At 57.3% G+C, this 15,934-nt stretch overlaps 2 protein-coding genes across 6 annotated transcripts in view; one reads left to right on the forward strand and one right to left on the reverse strand.

The window, feature by feature from the left end:
• PPP6R2 (protein phosphatase 6 regulatory subunit 2) overlaps positions 1 to 653 on the reverse strand; it is a 54,047-nt gene extending 53,394 nt beyond the window's left edge. The window contains exon 1 of one of the 3 annotated variants that reach the window (XM_081022724.1): positions 500 to 653. The gene's annotated coding sequence lies outside the window, so the exon portion shown is untranslated. Of the gene's footprint in view, positions 1 to 52; positions 212 to 499 lie in introns of those variants that run through there. The other 2 variants (XM_081022726.1, XM_081022725.1) reach the window with 2 other exon arrangements.
• A 263-nt stretch (positions 654 to 916) lies between these two features.
• Positions 917 to 15,722, forward strand: DENND6B (DENN domain containing 6B). Of its 3 annotated transcripts, XM_081022974.1 has the most exons (20): positions 917 to 1,114; positions 2,311 to 2,349; positions 2,457 to 2,499; positions 3,037 to 3,149; positions 3,644 to 3,724; positions 4,671 to 4,776; positions 5,290 to 5,369; positions 5,863 to 5,925; positions 6,655 to 6,710; positions 7,528 to 7,650; positions 7,888 to 7,983; positions 8,071 to 8,165; positions 9,087 to 9,152; positions 9,440 to 9,504; positions 9,646 to 9,735; positions 10,142 to 10,195; positions 10,513 to 10,622; positions 12,270 to 12,372; positions 13,354 to 13,428; positions 14,983 to 15,722. In XM_081022974.1, the coding sequence occupies exons 1-20, from the start codon at positions 932 to 934 to the stop codon at positions 15,103 to 15,105; spliced, it is 1,764 nt and encodes a 587-aa protein (XP_080879100.1). In that variant the 5' UTR covers positions 917 to 931; the 3' UTR covers positions 15,106 to 15,722. The 3 variants fall into 3 exon arrangements, with proteins under 3 accessions (XP_080879100.1, XP_080879101.1, XP_080879102.1); XM_081022975.1 differs by lacking the exon at positions 10,142 to 10,195; XM_081022976.1 differs by lacking the exon at positions 7,528 to 7,650.
• Positions 15,723 to 15,934: the final 212 nt, after the last annotated feature.

Below are 15,934 nucleotides of genomic sequence, written 5' to 3' on the forward strand. Positions count from 1 at the left end.
ACGCACTTCATTTTTATTATTCTTTTCAGTTAGATATCCGGAAAAAATTTACTTTATAATTTCCTTCAACTTCAAGATTCAATCCGAGTCTGTCAGGAGATTTGTGTCCATGTTGTTGTTTGATCTTTTAAGAATTTCTCTGAACAGCGTCCTCTCTTTCCTAGATTTCTGGCCAGAATTTCCTCCTCTTCTCCTCCCCGGGGCCGCAGCCTGGCTCGCCGGGGGAAGGCGACGGGGCCCGGGAGGTGGGAGCCCCTCAGGGCAGCTGGCAGCCCGGCCCTTCCCCAGAAGCAGCAGCCCGCGGTCCCGGGACACCCCCCGCCGCCGGCTCTGCGGGGCTCGGGAGGCGGAGCTCTTCCCCGGGACGCGCACCGGAGAGCCGCTCGGTGGCGCCTCCCGGCCCAGGCGCAGTCTACCTGAGGGGGGGGGAGGAGGAGGAGGCCCCCTTGCCGGGCGGGGAGGCGGTGGCGGAGGAGGCCGCTCTCCCTGGAGGCCTTACCTGGGGCGGGCGGGGGCGGAGGGTGTCCCGGGCGCCTCCTGGGCCGGCCGGCCTCCCTCGCTCTCCCTCGGCCGGGACGGGCTTCTCCGCGGCCTCCCCTCAGCTCAAAATGGCGGCGCCGAGAGAGCGCGCGGGAGGGGGCGGGGCCAGGCGCGCCTGCGCACAACCGCCCAGCCCGGCCCCGGGAGGCGGAGGAGCCGGCCGGCCTCGCGGGAGCAAAGGGGACCCGCCGCCGCCTCCCCCTCCTCCGGGGCACGGGGGCTTTCTGCCGCCGCCGCGCCGCGCCCCCGCCCCCGCCCCCGTCCCCGCTCTCTCTCGCTCTCTCCGGCCTGCAGGGGGCGCGGGAGGGCTCGGGGCGACTCTCTGGGCCCGCCGCGCTCGGTGGCGGAAGGGGCGGGGCCTCCTCGCAGTCCCGCTTCCGGCGCCGCGGCCATGGAGGCTCCGGGCGGGCTGGAGGCGCTGCGCTGCCGCCGCCGCCGCCTCTGCCTCTCCTCTCCGGGCGCCGGGAGTCCCTCCGCCGGCGGCGGCTCGGCGCTGCCCTGGGGGCGCCTGTCGGCCTGGCTGGAGTGCGTGTGCGCCGTCACCTTCGACCTGGAGCTGGGCCAGGCCGTGGAGGTGGGTGAGGCGCCCCCCGGAGCGCAGGGAGTTCCGCAGGTCAGGCAGCGAGGAGGCGCCTTCCCTTCCCGCGGGAAGCGGAGCAGCTTCTCCGCCGGTTCCTTCGGGGCCACTAAGTAGCCCGGCTGAGGCCCCGCTGCTTCCTGGGTCGGGGCTCCCCCTGTTTGTGGCGACACTGAGCGTCCCCTTTGCCCACGTCTTCTGCTGGGTGGGTCACTCTGAGGGAACATAATAACAATAAAAATATAATTATTTATTCGCCCCCCATCTGGCTGGGTTTCCCCAGCCACTCTGGGCAGCTTCCGACAAAAGGTTAAAAATACATTAAAACATCAGTCATTAAAAAGCTTCCGTGTACAGGGCTGCCTTCAGGTGTCTTCTAAACATCAGATAGTTGCTTATCTCTTTGACATCTGATGGGAGGTCAGGCACCACCGCCACTGAGAAGGCCCTCTGCCTGGCTCCCTGTAACCTCACTTCTCAGGAGGAAGACCTCCGTGTACAGACAGGGATGGGGGTGGAGATGCTGCTTCAGGTATACTGGGCCAAGGCGGTTTGGAGCTTTAAAGGTCAGCACCAACACTTGAATGGCGCTTGGAAACGTACTGGGAGGCAATATAGGTCCTTCAGGACTGATGTTAAATGGTCTCGGCAGCCGCCCCCAGTCACCAGTCTGGCTGCCGCATTCTGGATTAGTTGCAGTTTCCGGGTCACCTTCAAAGGTAGCCCCACGTAGAGCGCATGGCAGTAGTCCAAGCGGGAGATGACTAGAGCGTGCACCACTCTGGCAAGACAATCTGCGGACAGGTAGACAGCTGCCCTGGGCACAGAATTGACCTGCGCCTCCATGGACAGCTCCACCAAGTAGCTGAGCTGAGGCCCTGTTGCTTCTTGGGTCAGGGCTCCCCTGATTTGGGCCACGCCGAGCCGTGTGCCTCCTTTGCCCCCTTCTTCACCCTGAGGGAAGAGGCTCCTTTTGGCATCTCCCCCAGCCCAGGCTGCATCCAGGGGCCCTGCAGCTCAGAGCAGGTGCAGACATGAACCTCTGGCGCCTCAAGTGTTTCTGTGGCACAAGCCAGAGGTCTCCAGCACCCCTCCAAATGCTGCAAGGAAACTGAGGCAGCTCTTGCTGGGAGGGGCTGGGCTCAGCCACCTGCCGGGTCCAGCCACTGAGAGTTTCTCCCTTTTTTTTGCAGCTGGTGTATCCCCCTGACTACACCTTGACGGAAAAAGAGGTGAGAGGGCCCCAGCCCCACTGCTGCTGCCCTGGCCCCAAAGCCTGTGGGGTGGGGAGGGGGGGGAGGAGCTGCTCTTCACACCCTCTTCGCTTCCTGTGTTCCAGAAAACAAGCATCTGCTACCTATCCTTCCCCGACTCTTACTCAGGTAAGTGGGTTTGGCACAGGGTCAGGACAGAGTCAAGTAGGGAGGCAATACAGCCATTGAACCGCCGGCTGATTTGATCTGCTTTGGTATTTGTATTGTGTTTTTACAACAACGTCAGGTTCTAGGTGCTTGAGGCAGTGGCTCAACAGAGAACAACTTTTCTATGGAGTTTCTAAAATGCCCCAAACGGATTCCTGGAAAAAGGCAGAGTCTTAACTGGTAGCATTCAATCTGTCTCTCTGCAGTCACTTCAGAATTGTTAGGGAAGGAGTTGCTGGTGTAAAGGGTAGAGGTCCTGTCCCCAATCAGGATTAGTGCCGTGTATCCAACTGCCCACAGCAACCCAACTCTCAGGTGGGGCAAGGGAGTCCTCTGTCTCTGGAGATTCACGCCAGTGTCCTTTTCCAGCTTGCGTGGGGGCCTGCAGTCACCCTGGACGATGGCTTCAGGCATGCTGATTTTTGAGGAGGGCAGAATCCTCTTGAATCCATTGTCTCAGCCGCTCTGTTTCTCCCGCCCTGTCTCTCTCCATCCCAGGCAGCCTGGGAGACACCCAATTCAGCTTTCGCTTCCGTCAGTCGGGGGGGCAGCGAAATGCAGTGGATGGGGATGACTTTGACTATAACAGGGAAGCTGCTGTATCATTACAGGTCAGTTGTGATCTTTTCAGGGTTAAAAGCAAAAGGGTTGAGATGCTTGGCTTTAGTCTCCAGGAGACGTAGATTTTTAGCATTTCTGAGATGGAAACTATTATCGTTATTACTTATCGTTTAGTACAAAAAATTAACTTTAAACAACTTTTTTAAAAATGTTAAATTTGAAATGCATCTATTCTGAACGACATCTCTGGGGATGAACTTGTGGGGGGCCAGACTATATTTGGGGGGGGGGGGATGAATGAATTCCTATGCCCCACAAATAACCCAGAGATGCATTTTAAATAAAAGCACACATTCTACTCATGTAAAAACATGCTGATTTCCAGATTGAGAAGGCGATTGGGCCGCATCCGGCCCCCTGGCCTTAGGTTGCTTACCCCTGCTCTAGAGGGTTGTAGCCGTGGGGACATCCCTGCAGGCCAGGCGCTGGGGCTGAACGTGATTGTGGGGGGTTGTTCACAGACACTTCTGCTTCCCCAACCCAGAGAGACCCTGCACACTACTTTGGCTACGTGTTCTTCCGACAAGTCAAGGACAGCTCTGTGAAGAGAGGCTACTTCCAGAAGGTGAGCCAAGCCTGGTTGCTCAGGAGCCTCTGACCTGATGAGCCGTTTCCTTTGCACAAAGCTGGAGTCGCTCCTTGCCAGTGAGGCTCTGGCAGAAGAGTGGGGAGGAGCGGAGGGGGCCCAAGGAGGGGCAGCTATGCCAAGGGCCTCAAAAGTGGGGGGGGGGCTGCTTGTTCTCCTGGCTCCTCCAGCCTCTTCTCTTCTGGGTCTGCCGGGTGCTGCCCAAAATGGCACGAGCCGTAAGTTTGTGCTGTGGGAAAGTGTGGTGGAGCTGCTTCCTCCTGGGCAGATGGCAGGTCCCTTGGGGGTGTCACAGAAGCAGCTTTGGAATTAGGGTGCTGGGCAAGAGGAGAACCAAGCAGATTTGACCCACTGGCCTGAAACGATGGGCAGAGCACAAGAGGGGGGCTGTGGGGAGCGACACAAGATGGAAAAGGAAGAGGAGGAGATGGGCAGGATCTCTGGCAGCCCTTCCTGCGTCTTTCCGAGAGTCATGGCTGCCCGCCAGTGTAGGAGCTGGGTGTGGGGGGGCAGCTGAATGGGGCACAGCTGTGGGCAGCCAGAGGAAGCGCCATCCCTCTTGGGCTGCCCATAAGAAGCGAGTCTAGAGGGAGAGACGGAGGAGATGTCTGCTGTTTCTGAAAACTCTTCTCTCTGTGGGTGAGCAAAGAGCTTGTTTGGACCCTGGCTGGGTGAGAACCCAGAGGCTGAGAGGGAGGACTTGGTATTGATGTATAGATGTCAGGAATGTTGTATTATCGTAACAGTTTAATACTTAACTACGTTCTTGTAATATTTTGCGTAAGTTGTCTGCTGTTGCTTCAGTTTTCTGTACACTGCTTAGAGGTATTTTTACTCTATTAAATGGTATCGAAATGCAGCCATCCATCCATCTCTCTCTCTCTCTCTCTCTCTCTCTCTCTCTCTCTCTCTCCCTCTCCTCCAGTCTCTTGTCCTGGTGTCTCGCCTCCCCTACGTCAACCTCTTCCAGGCCTTGCTGCAGCTCATAGCCCCAGAGTACTTTGACAAGCTGGACCCGTGCCTGGAGGCAGGTGAGAAGGGACTGGTTACCCCTGGGGCCGGGCCTGGCGATGGCAGGCAACATCATTTCCCAACCTGGCGCCCTCCAGGTGTTTTGAACTACAACTCCCAGCAGCCCCAGCCGGCCCAGGGGACAGGAAGCAATAGGGCCAGCTGTGTTGCGCTGATTGGAGTCATGGTCCAAAAGGCCTGGAGGGCGCCAGGTTGGCCAAGGCTCCCAGGAACCTGTGCAGAGGTGGCCCTTTTGCCTGTCCTGAATCTCCTGCCGGCCAGTTTTGCGGGGTGACCTGCTGCTGACCCCCCCCCCAAGAGGAAGCCCTTCTGTTTTCTCTCCAAGCCGCCCCATTGCCTGAGCCTCTCATCTCCCAGGTACGTGGGGAGAGATGGCTGCCGCCGTGTTGGCCTTTCCCCTCCTCCCCAGGATGGGGGGCAAATCAGCTGAGATGAGGGAGGGAGGCGGGGGCCACTGCATTTGGGGTGGGGGAGTCCAGGGCCGCCTCCTAAACCGGCCTTGCCTCTTCCAGTGTGCAGCGAGATTGACCAGTGGCCGCCTCCTGTGCCGGGCCAGACCCTCAATCTCCCAGTGATGGGCGTTGTCATTCAGGTAATAATAATAAAAGTAACACAGCATTCTAAAATCAATTCATTTTAAAATCAATTCAGAATCAAATTAATGGCAACCATTGGGCTAGAGTTCTGTGAGGATTACCAAAGGAGGGGGTCAGGCTGTGCCTTGGCCAAAGGCCAGGCGGAACAGCTCCATCTTGCAGGCCCTGCGGAAAGATGCCAAGTCCCGCAGGGCCCTAGTCTCTTGGGACAGAGCGTTCCACCAGATCGGGGCCATGGCTGAAAAGGCCCTGGCCTTAGTGGAGACCAATCTAACCACCTTGCGACTTGGGACCTCCAAAGTGTTGTCATTTGTGGACCTTAAGGTCCTCCGCGGGGCATACCTGGAGAGGTGGTCCCGTAAGTACAAGGGTCCTGGGCCGCATAGGGCTTTAAAGGTTAAAACCAGGTACCTGTCGGGGATGGGGTGCAGCAGGGGAGGTGCTCTGGGGGAGGGGCGCTCACTCTGCCTGTCCCTCTTCATGGCGCAGGTGAGGATTCCCTCTCGTTTGGACAAGCCTGGCTCCAGCCCCGCCAAGCCCCAGAATCAGGAGGTGAGAGCTGCTGGGACTAGGAGGCGGCCGGGGGGGGGGGAGGAGGGGGCGGATCCTGCCATGGCCTATGCTTTTCCCTGCGGCACTGTAAGCAGCATTCGATGGTCTCCCTGTGGACACTCCTTCCTTGGAGGTTTCTAAGCAGAGGTTGGGGGGGCACCTGTCAGAGGTGCTTTAGCAACAGTTCCTGCATTGCAGGGGGGCGGGGACTAGATGTGACGTGTGAGAAGAATGGCTGGGTGGCAAGATGCCGTTCTTCAGCTCAGCGGGGCAGAGATGGCCCTTGTGGTTCGGCCTGCGGCTGCCTCCACCAGGACAGGGGCTTGTTTCTGCATGTAACTGGGTCCTGAGCTGCTGTCAGCTGGTCTCTGCCTGGAGTTGCCAGATTGAATCCCTCCAGGGACCTCTAAATGCCACTCTGTCTGACTTTAAGAAGACACCTGAAGGCAGCCCTGTTTAGGGAAGTTTTTTATGTTTGAAGTTTTATTCTGCTTTTCTGTTGGGAGCCGCCCAGAGGGGTTTGGGAAAGCCAGCCAGATGGGTGGGGTATAAAGAATAAAATTATTGTTGTTATTGTGACCCCTCATGTGCTTCCCTCTGGGTGAGCCACATTGCACGGGGGGGGGGGTGTTTTTCTGATGCCAACCGTGTCTCCCTTGGGATTTGGACTGAGACTTAAAGCTCCATTTGGGTCATCCACTGACTCCCTTCCTCTCCCCCCCCCCCCAGAACCTCTTGCCGGCCCCCCTAGTCCTCCCCAGCATCCACGAACTGGACCTCTTCAGGTGAGAGCACTCTCTTCTTCTGCCCCCTGCTAGAAGGGGCAAGTCTGGGGAGCTGCAGAGGGCACAAGGGAGGGGAGGGGGGGTTCCTGAGTAGTATCTGGTGGGGCAAAGGGGGGGGCTCTCAGGGGAGCCTGCCGACCCTTTGGCCCAGAGCAGGCACCCCCAAACTCGGCCCTCCAGAGGTTTGGGGGCTACAGTTCCCATCATCCCTGGCCACTGGTCCTGGTAGCTAGGGATGATGGGAGTTGTAGTCCCAAAACAGCTGGAGGGCCGAGTTTGGGGTGCCTGGCCAGGAGCCTCCCCAGGGAGGGGATTTTGCTTCAGCAAAAGGTAGTTTGGATGGCTTTAAATGGGGGTGGACAAATTCATGGAAGAGCGGAGGGCAATGGGTGGCTCCCAGCCTGCTCAGATGGCGGCAGCCGTGGAAACCTCAGGCAGGGAGACCAGCTCCTGAGTTCCGGTCCTGAGTGTGGGTTTCCCCCTCTGGTTGGCCCCTGTGAAAAGAGGGCACTGGGGCTCCCTTGGGCCTAATCCAGCCGGTTCTTCTGGGGTTTTGAGGGGTTTTTCCTCACCCTGGGGGGCTCCTTTCATCCCCCTTGGGGAATCTGGTGGCAGGAGCCCCAGAGGCTCATGGGGACAGTTTTCTGTGGGGGCAAAGCAGCTCTTGTCTCTGGGGGGGCCTGGGGGGCCTGAGGAGGCTTCGGTGCACCACCTCGTCCCGCTTTCCGAGGCCTGGCGATAGGGGCGAGGGCGCCCCTGCCCCACAGTCGGCCTGCCCTGCCCTGGCCCCACCTGCCCCCTCCCGCTCTCTCCGCAGGTGCTTCCAGCCGGTGCTGATCCACCTTCAGGCGCTGTGGGAGCTGCTCCTCCTGGGGGAGCCCCTCGTGGTCATGGCGCCTTCGCCTGCCGCCTCCTCAGAGATGGTCCTCGCCCTGACCAGGTGGGGGGCCGCTGGGCCCAGTTTGCCTGTTGGGGTGGGGGTGGGGGCGAATCTCCAGAGTTGCCCCTGGCTAAAAGACCCTCAGAGCCCCTTGCCAAAGGGGAGGACAAAGGGGACCCCTATCAGGGCAAGGGGGGGTTCTGCCAGCACCTATAGCAGTCTTCCTGCCCCCCCTGGCCGGTTTGGGGGTGCCTGTGGGAGCCTCCTGACGGGGGCTGCCCCCTCCCTCTCCACCAGCTGCCTGGCCCCCCTGAAGTTCTGCTGCGACTTCCGCCCCTACTTCACCATCCACGACAGCGAGTTCAAGGAGTACACGACGCGGACGCAGGCCCCGTGAGTGTCCTCGGGGGGAGATGCCGGGGGGGGGACAGACCGGGGGTTCCTAGCTGAGGATTGACCCCCCCTTCTCCCCCCCCCCAGGCCAAGTGTTGTCCTGGGCGTCACCAATCCCTTCTTCATCAAGACTCTGCAGCACTGGCCTCACATCCTGCGTCTGGGGGACCTCAAGATGGCCGGTAAGGAGGGGTTCTGGGCCCGCCTGGCTGCGAGGATCCTGGCCCTTGGGAACTGGGGGGGGGGGTTGGAGGGGGGAGCAGTCCAGGGCTCAGCCAGGGGCACAGGAGCCCATGCCCGGAAGGCCAGCCAGGCTCAGGGACATGTTGGCTTGCAGCCCCCCACCCTTGGGCCTTGTGTTTTTACTTTTTAAAAATAATATATATTAAAGATTTAAACAAAACGTATTATCCAAAAGCATGTCATCCTTAATTTTTTCCCCATTTTCCTCCCCCCCCCCCAAACCCCACCACCACCCCGACTTCCCTCAGTTCCAGTCTTTGGTTTCTTTGTGAATGCTGTTCTCTGCATGTTACAAAGTTGTATAGATCCTTAAAATGTTTAGCTGATTATTGTCAATAAAAAAAGTTTGTGAATGTTTATTCAAAACCTGCCAAGGAGTCCAGTTCGCTTTGTTGCGTCTTCAAATACTTTGTAAAGGGTTCCCATTCATCTTTTAAGTCACAGGGTTTTTTTTGTTTGTTTGTTTTTAAATATTTTATTAAGGATTTTCTTGTTTTACAGAAGTGTAGTGCCTCGTATTTTTTTTTCATGTAACATTTATACAAATCCGTTTCATTTGTTGAGGTATTGGGGGAGAAGAAAAGAAAAAAGAAAAAAGAAAGGGGGGTGGAGAGAGGGAAGATGGATGGGGGTGGGGTCGGGTGGCGGTGTTTCTATTATGTTTAATGTATGTAGAGTTTGGTGTCAGCGTTGCTTGTCTTGTTCACTTGTGTTCCTTTGGTGGTGAGAGAGGTTGGGGTTGTGTGTCAGTTTTGCCAGTTCTGCATAGTCCATCAATTTTTCTTGCCGTGATTCTTTAGTTGGAATTTCTTTGGCCTTCCATCCTTGTGCTATTCGGACGGCCTTGTGTTTTTCCTTAGGGGATTTGCCCAAGCAGGTCAAGGTGAAGAAGCTGGCCAAGCTGAAGACCTTGGACGCCAAGCCGGGTAAGGAGCAAGGCTCTGGCTGTGCCCCCGGGGGCCGCAAAGGTGGGCCTCAGTGGGCCTTTAGGAGCCCCTCGGTGGCTCAGCTGCTGGTGCCGTGTTCAAAAGCCGCTCCTGGATGAGACAGCAGAGCAGAGAAGCTGGCAGGGGCACTTGCTGGGTGGGTGTCCAGCAGGTGCCTCTCTCTCACCTGGGAAACACAGGGGGCTCCATGGCATTCCCTGCGAAGGACCCCCCCCCCCGGCACATGGCCTCCTGGCCTCACTTCCTTGTGGGGTCTCTGGCTGCAGGACTTTACACCTCCTACAAGACCTTCTTGCACAAGGACAAGACCCTGATCAAGCAGCTCTTGAAGGTGAGTGGCGGGCGCTGCGGGGGGGGGAGGGGCTGGTGGCTTGGAGCCCAGTTCCCCCTTGGGGGGTCAGAGCCTTCCAGGAGAGGGGCAGGGAGAGGGGGGGGCCCCACAAGCACCATGACCCTCCCTCCCGCCTCGCAGGGCATCCACAAGAAGCAGCCTTCCGACGCCCAGAGTGCCCTACTGCGCCGCCACCTCCTGGAGCTCACGCAGAGTTTCATTATCCCCCTGGTGAGTAGCGGCAGCGGGAGGGGGGGCAGGTGCCACCTCCCTCCAGCCTCGGCCTTCCCAGGGAAATGAGGAGGACGAGGAGCACAGGGGGAAGGCAGCCTTCCACTGACGTGGGCCATGGAGGCGCGCCCCCCTCCCCGTTGCCCCCCCCGACTGGCAGCCAGGGCTCTCTCTCCCTGCCCTACGTGGGGCCTGGAGGTCTTGTGCACGCGCAGCAGGTGCTCTGCCGGGGGGCCTCTCTCCCTTTGGAGGTTGCAGTCCTGCTGCCCCCTGGGGAGGAGGCTGGCTGTTTCAGGCCATCCTCCCCCCCCCCCCGAGCTGCATGATTGTCGGGGGGGGGAGGCCTCTTCTTGGCAGAGCTGAAAGGGGGTCCTCTGATTTCTTTCTCCCTCCTGGCCTTCCCTAGGAGCACTACATGGCGAGTCTCATGCCGCTACAGAGGGCCATCACCCCCTGGAAGGTACGTGGTCTCCCCCCCCCCCAGCTCAGTTCTGAGCTCTCAGGGCAGCCCTCTGGTGGCAGCGCCAGGGGGTCTTTGCCCGCTGGGTCACCCACAGGCTCCTCTGGCCTGGCTGCTGTAGGGGCCAGTCACGCAGGGCGCATATGGGCAAGTGGGGCAGCTGGCCAAGCGCATGCTCTGTGGAGCACAGTGGTCTTTGTGGCTGCAGCCCCCTGGCCGGAAGGGATGTCGCTGGGCTGTGGGCATACGCGGAGGGAGTGCCCAGTTTGCCATGGGTTCATTCATTCTCTCTCTCTCTCTCTCTCTCACGTGCTCAGAACCCCCCTCAGATCCGCCCTTTCCAGCAGGAGGACTTCCTCAAGACCCTGGAGCATGCTGGGCCTCAGCTCACCTGCGTGCTGAAGGGGGACTGGGTGGGCCTGTACAGGTAGGCCTTGGAGGGCTAAAACAGGATGGAGGTGGCTGATCACATACAAACCCCAGTGCTCTTCCCTGTGTGTGGAAAGCTAGGGTCTCAAGGAGCAGAGCAGGCAGGAGCCATCAGGAACAAGATTTTCAACATCAGGGAGTTTGTCCAATGGGGGAACCTCCAAACCCAGTACAATCGTATTTCGAAATAGTACACAGTCCAAAAAGAAGGCTGTTTTTTTCCAGAAAGTGTAGGTTACCTGTTCACCCCTGAATCTGGTGAGAGGCTATTCCCTGGAGACCTCCCTTTCTGCAAGCAGGGAAGGGGACATTGCTGCTCCCCTCGCTGGTCTCACGACAGCCCTTGGGGGCAGCCATAGAGGAAGAGGGCCAGTCTTGGGGTGGGAAGTGGCTGCTGCCTTCATTGGCAGGCAGGAGGTCCTTGCCAGCCCTGCCTGGACCCCCTGGAGATGGAGCCTGGGACCTTCTGCACGCAAGGGAGATGCTGTGCCCCAGAGCTCCAGCCCTGCCCTGGTCGTGCGCCAGAAGAGGGCAGCCGAGGGTTGGAGCGCGCAGGCCCCTTTCAGGAGGGGGAGAGAGAGAGGGGGAAGGAGCTGGCTCTCTCTACATCACTCCGTTTTGGCACACGTCACCCAGAAAATGGAGCTCCCTCTTGCTGTCCTCCGTGCTCCTCGGTCCTGAGCTCCAAACCAGCTTGGCAGACTGGGCTCAGGCTGCAGTCATTGGCCTGATTGCTAGGGAGACACCCAATGGCTCCCCTGGCTCAGCTCCTTGCAGACCCCCCCCCCCATGGGCTGCTTCCCTCCACTGTGTCTCAGCCGCAGATCTCAGCCTCCCTGCCAGGGACCAGATCCTGCCCATCGCAAACGGGCCTCATCCATCCCTCACTCTCTGGCTCCTGAGGACTGGAAACCAACCAAGGCCCAGCAGGCCTTGCAGGACCCAGCCTCCTCCTGTCGCTTAAAGACTAGGCAGAGCCTCTGCCTGAAACCCCAGTCCCGTCCCGTCCCCCGTGGCCCCCTTGCAACACCCACCCAGCCCCCTTCTCCCCCCTCCCCACAGGCACTTCTTCCTTTTTAAAAATATTTTTATTAGGAATTTAAACAAATCATATTATCTTAAAACATATCATCCTTAATTCCTCCCCATTTCCTCCCCCCCCCCCATTAAACAACCCACCCTCCCCACCCCCTGGCTTCCCTCAGTTCCAATCTCTGGTTTCTCTATAAATGCTATTCTCTGCATGTTACAAAATTGTATAGATCCTTAATTTATCTGACTGGTTATTATTAGTAAAAAGTTTGTGAGTGTTTATTCAAAGCCTGCCAAGGAGTCCAGTTCACTTTGTTGCATCTTTAAATACTTTGTAAAAGGTTCCCATTCGTCTTTGAAGTCACAGATATCCTTGTCCTGTAATTTGTGTGTCAATTTTGCCAATTCCATCAGTTTCTCTTGCCATAGTTCTTTAGTCGGGGTTTCCTCACTCTTCCTTCGTTGTGCTATTAAGACTCTTGCCGCCGTTGTCACGTACATGAAGATATTTTTCAACTTCCTTGCCAAGTCTTTTCCTACAACCCCTAACAAAAATGCTTCAGGTTTTTAAACAAATGTTAGATGGAACATTATCTTCAATTCATTGTCACAGGCGCTTCTTCCGATCCCCGAACTTTGATGGCTGGTACCGCCAGAGGCACCGGGAGATGATGCACAAGTTGGAGGCCCTGCACTTGGAAGCCATCTCGGAGGCGGTGCGTGCAGAATGGGGGGTGGTGAAGGGAGGCTCCTGCATCAAGGGGCGGCTGCCCACACGTCCCCCTTGCGCTTGGGGCAATCTCAGCCCTCAGGGGTTTGCTGCTTTTGCTGCGGCCAGCAAAGTCTTGTGAGGCCCGTGCTTTCCTGGGTGATTCAGCCTCCGACAAGCAGCAGTGGTCCGTCCCCCCCCCCCGACTGCTGCTTTACCTGGCCAGGTTTCCTGGGGGGAGATCAGAGCTGGGCTTGCGTCACCCTCTTCAGGCAGCAGCAAGGCTGGAAAGGAGCTGGGCATTTCCGTCCATAAGACAAGGCTTATGTATTAAAAAAATAATGTTTAAAATTGTGGGTCATCTTAGACACGGATAGTGCATAGGGGGGACGTGGGACAGGTTGCTTCCGTGAGCCGGAGATTTTCAGCGGCTGTTGGGCATGTTATTGCTGGCTGTGGCAAGGGCTGGTGTTGATTGGCTGTCACGGCAGCAATTTGGTGGGCAATGGAGGCCTCTGTCAGCGAGGGGACAGGCGATAGGTGGCTTTAGCCATGCGTGCAAGTTTTCGCGTAGGTCATGTGGGTGAGCGATTTTCAGCTATTCCTCCTTTAGAAAAAGCTCAACACTCAACAACTCTGGCCAATCTCCCCCCCCCCCCCATGATAAAAATGATGAAGAATACGGTATTTCTTCGCAGTCCTCTTGAGGGCTTTGCAGAGTCAAGGCACCTGCTCAGCATTTTGCAAAGAGCCAAGCAGGACACACTTGGGCTCCTTGGGGGGGGGGGTGCAAGCACCTTTCCAGCTGAGTCGGGCTCAGGTTTGCCCAGACAGCCCCCCCCCTGCTTTGCAAGATTCCTAGCAGGTGCGCCAGAAAGTGGCACCCGGATCAGGGCCATTGCCATTGCCCAGCCCTGCTCTGGGGAGGAGGAGGAGGAAGCAAAGCAAGGAAGCGTCTTCCCAGCTGAGTCGGCTTCTTTTCCCGCAGAACATCCGGGCCTGGGTGAAGGACAAGTCTGAAGTTGAGGTGGTCGACCTGGTCCTGAAGCTCCAGGAGAAGCTGGTAAGCAGGATGCTCCCAAGTGAGCTGCACCTGATGGGTGCAAGGTGCTCGGATCGGGGCTCTCTCCTCGAGGGAGCAGAGCGGAGCCTGACTGGCTGGCTGGCTGGCCCCTCCAGACTCTGGCCAGGCCTGTTTCAGCCTTGGGAATCCCCTAAGAAAATCTCAGCGGACGAGAGTCAGGGCTAAACTCCTACAAATCCCTCCGCTGAACTTTTGCATGTGGGCAGTAACTGGAATCCTGAAGGAGGAGGAGACTCTCTTGGGTCGTTGGGCGATGTGTTGGTCCCCGTCTGTGGGGACAGGCAGGCAAGTGGCGCCTGGTGTGCATCCCTGCTGTGAAAGGGGGAGAGGAGCAGCTTCTCTCAAGGTGGGCACTTGGTATGTCAGAAAGAAATGGCGATACAGACGTTTGAAAGGATGTGCTGTCCAGTTCACGGGGTGGCTTCAGTCAGTCACTTTTAGTGACCTGATTCTGCCTCTCCCAGTGGACTGGTCTTCAGAATATAAGAGCCTGAGACTGGATCAGGCCACAGGGGCCTATCTCGGCCAGTATCCTGTCCTTACAGTGGGCATCCAGCTGCCCCCCCCCAAGGGCAAGTCCACAAGCAGGATCTTGGCCCAGGAGCAGCCTTCTCCCCTCCTGCGCTTTCCAGTAAATGGTGCACAGTGTAGCGTTCCCAAAGCAAAGGAAGGATTAGACTCTGATTAATAGAATACACACAGAGGCTTGACCAGCAAGACTCTGGGAGGGGTGCGTGTAATAATCTGTGCCTCCACCCCTTGGCCCAGGTCGTTTTATTCATAAAATAACTATTTACACAGCGTTCATAAGAACCAATCAGATATCCTCTGAGCGTTTCAAAAAACCCCACGTGGGACAAAGTTACACTACAAAAGCTAATTTAAGCATGCATACTTCTAGGGTAAATAAAACAACTAAAAAGGAAGAATGCATTCAGCAACCCCGGAGGTCATAAACAAGCAATAAATACAGAGGAAGGATGGCAAGGAGATAGGGATTTTTATCACCTTCCTGTGAAACTATTTCCAGGCCCTAAGATTAACCAAACCAAAGAAGGGTACATCAAAAAAACTACCTACTATCTTTATGTACTGAGGATGCCTGATGAAGCAACTGGCCTGTGTTTCAGAATGCTTATACGTGCCTGTCAGGCGTAGAGAAATGGGCAGTAGAGGAAATGGCCAGAAATGCAGAGGCTTGTAGGATTTGATCAGAAATTATTGTCAATGAATCGAACACAGTCAACGCCATGCTTTCATAGCTGATGCATATTTTATAATTCCTCATAGTAATCCCATCTGATCCCCACACTCTGGACATGTGCAGAAGCATTTCTTCCTCTGACTGTGGAGGCCAGAGCTGAGCTCTCAGGGCTCGTCCCCACCCAGAGCCGCCGCCTCCTCCTCCTCCATGAATGGGTCTAATCCTCTTTTGAAGCCCTCTAGGCTGGTGGCCACATCCGCCTCCTGGGGCAGGGAGTTCCAGAGTCCATCTCTGTCTGCTTAACTCTTGCGCCTTGCCTCCCCCGCCAGGTGCGCGCCAGGTGCCACCGCCTCCCCGTGAAGGAGGAGGTTCTGCATCGGGTGGGCCTCTACATCGCCACCATCGTTGGGTCGCTCCCTGAGGACCTCCAGGCCGTCCTGGGCCCCCAGTAGAGGCCACCTGGGCCAGAGGAACCCGACGGCGGGGAGGCAGCTGCCCCCCATCTTGGCAGGCTGGGCCTGGAGTGGGGCGCCCCGTGGGCTCTTGGAGGGGGCCGCCCTTCCTCCCCACAGAAGCTCTTCTGCCTGCAGGACCCTCTCCTTGGCCCAAGGATGGTCTCCTGCCCGTTGCTGCGCCCACATCTCCCCTGTGCCGGAGAAGGGAGAAATGTCTCCCGCCAGGCGGACGGTGGCCCTGACGTGAGGGCAAGTGGCAGCCCCTCCACCCTGCCCCCCAAAACCCCTTCTCCCCCCACGTGTGTCTGGATGTGCCTGCTGTGCAGTGGCGGTAAATGAATAAGTGTTGGTTGTCAGGATCCTTTGCTGCTGAGCTTTGCCCCGGCCATCTTTATTTATTGCCTTTTTACACCCCCCTTGTCTAAGCCAAAGGTTCCCAGTGCGAGGGGTAGTGCCCCCCTTTGGGGGGCAGTGAGATTCCCTGGCGGGGCGCTGGAGGAACAAAGGACCATCAGTCTTTGAAACGCTGGCGTCGCTGGATCCAGTTCACCCGCTTTGTTGAATTAAACTCAGTCGTTTTAACAGGCTTTGGAATAAATGTGCAATTAATTGTTCTTGTTTTTGATTTCATTTGTTCTTGGGTTGGTGGTGCAAACTGCTCTTCTGAATAAAGCTTTTTATAGGGAACCGGGGGGCTGGAAAATGCTGGGAATGGGCTGCGCTGAAGGACAGAAGCGAAGAATGGGCACACAATCTCACCAGTGCTGCTAGACGAGGGTTCCCTCTTCACCTTGCCCCTTGCACCCACAAGTGGGCTGCTGTGGGG

This window comes from Podarcis pityusensis, assembly GCF_964106645.2.
Source record: "Podarcis pityusensis genome assembly, chromosome: 10".
In the NCBI taxonomy this organism is placed as follows: Eukaryota; Metazoa; Chordata; class Lepidosauria; order Squamata; family Lacertidae; genus Podarcis; species Podarcis pityusensis.

Bases quoted from the DNA above. Each gene is read 5' to 3' on its own strand.
- DENND6B (XM_081022974.1), top strand. From the start codon at position 932: ATGGAGGCTCCGGGCGGGCTGGAGGCGCTGCGCTGCCGCCGCCGCCGC. The intron at 3,150-3,643 runs GTCAGTTGTGAT...TCCCCAACCCAG, and splicing joins AAGCTGCTGTATCATTACAG to AGAGACCCTGCACACTACTT. The intron at 13,429-14,982 runs GTAAGCAGGATG...CTCCCCCGCCAG, and splicing joins TGAAGCTCCAGGAGAAGCTG to GTGCGCGCCAGGTGCCACCG.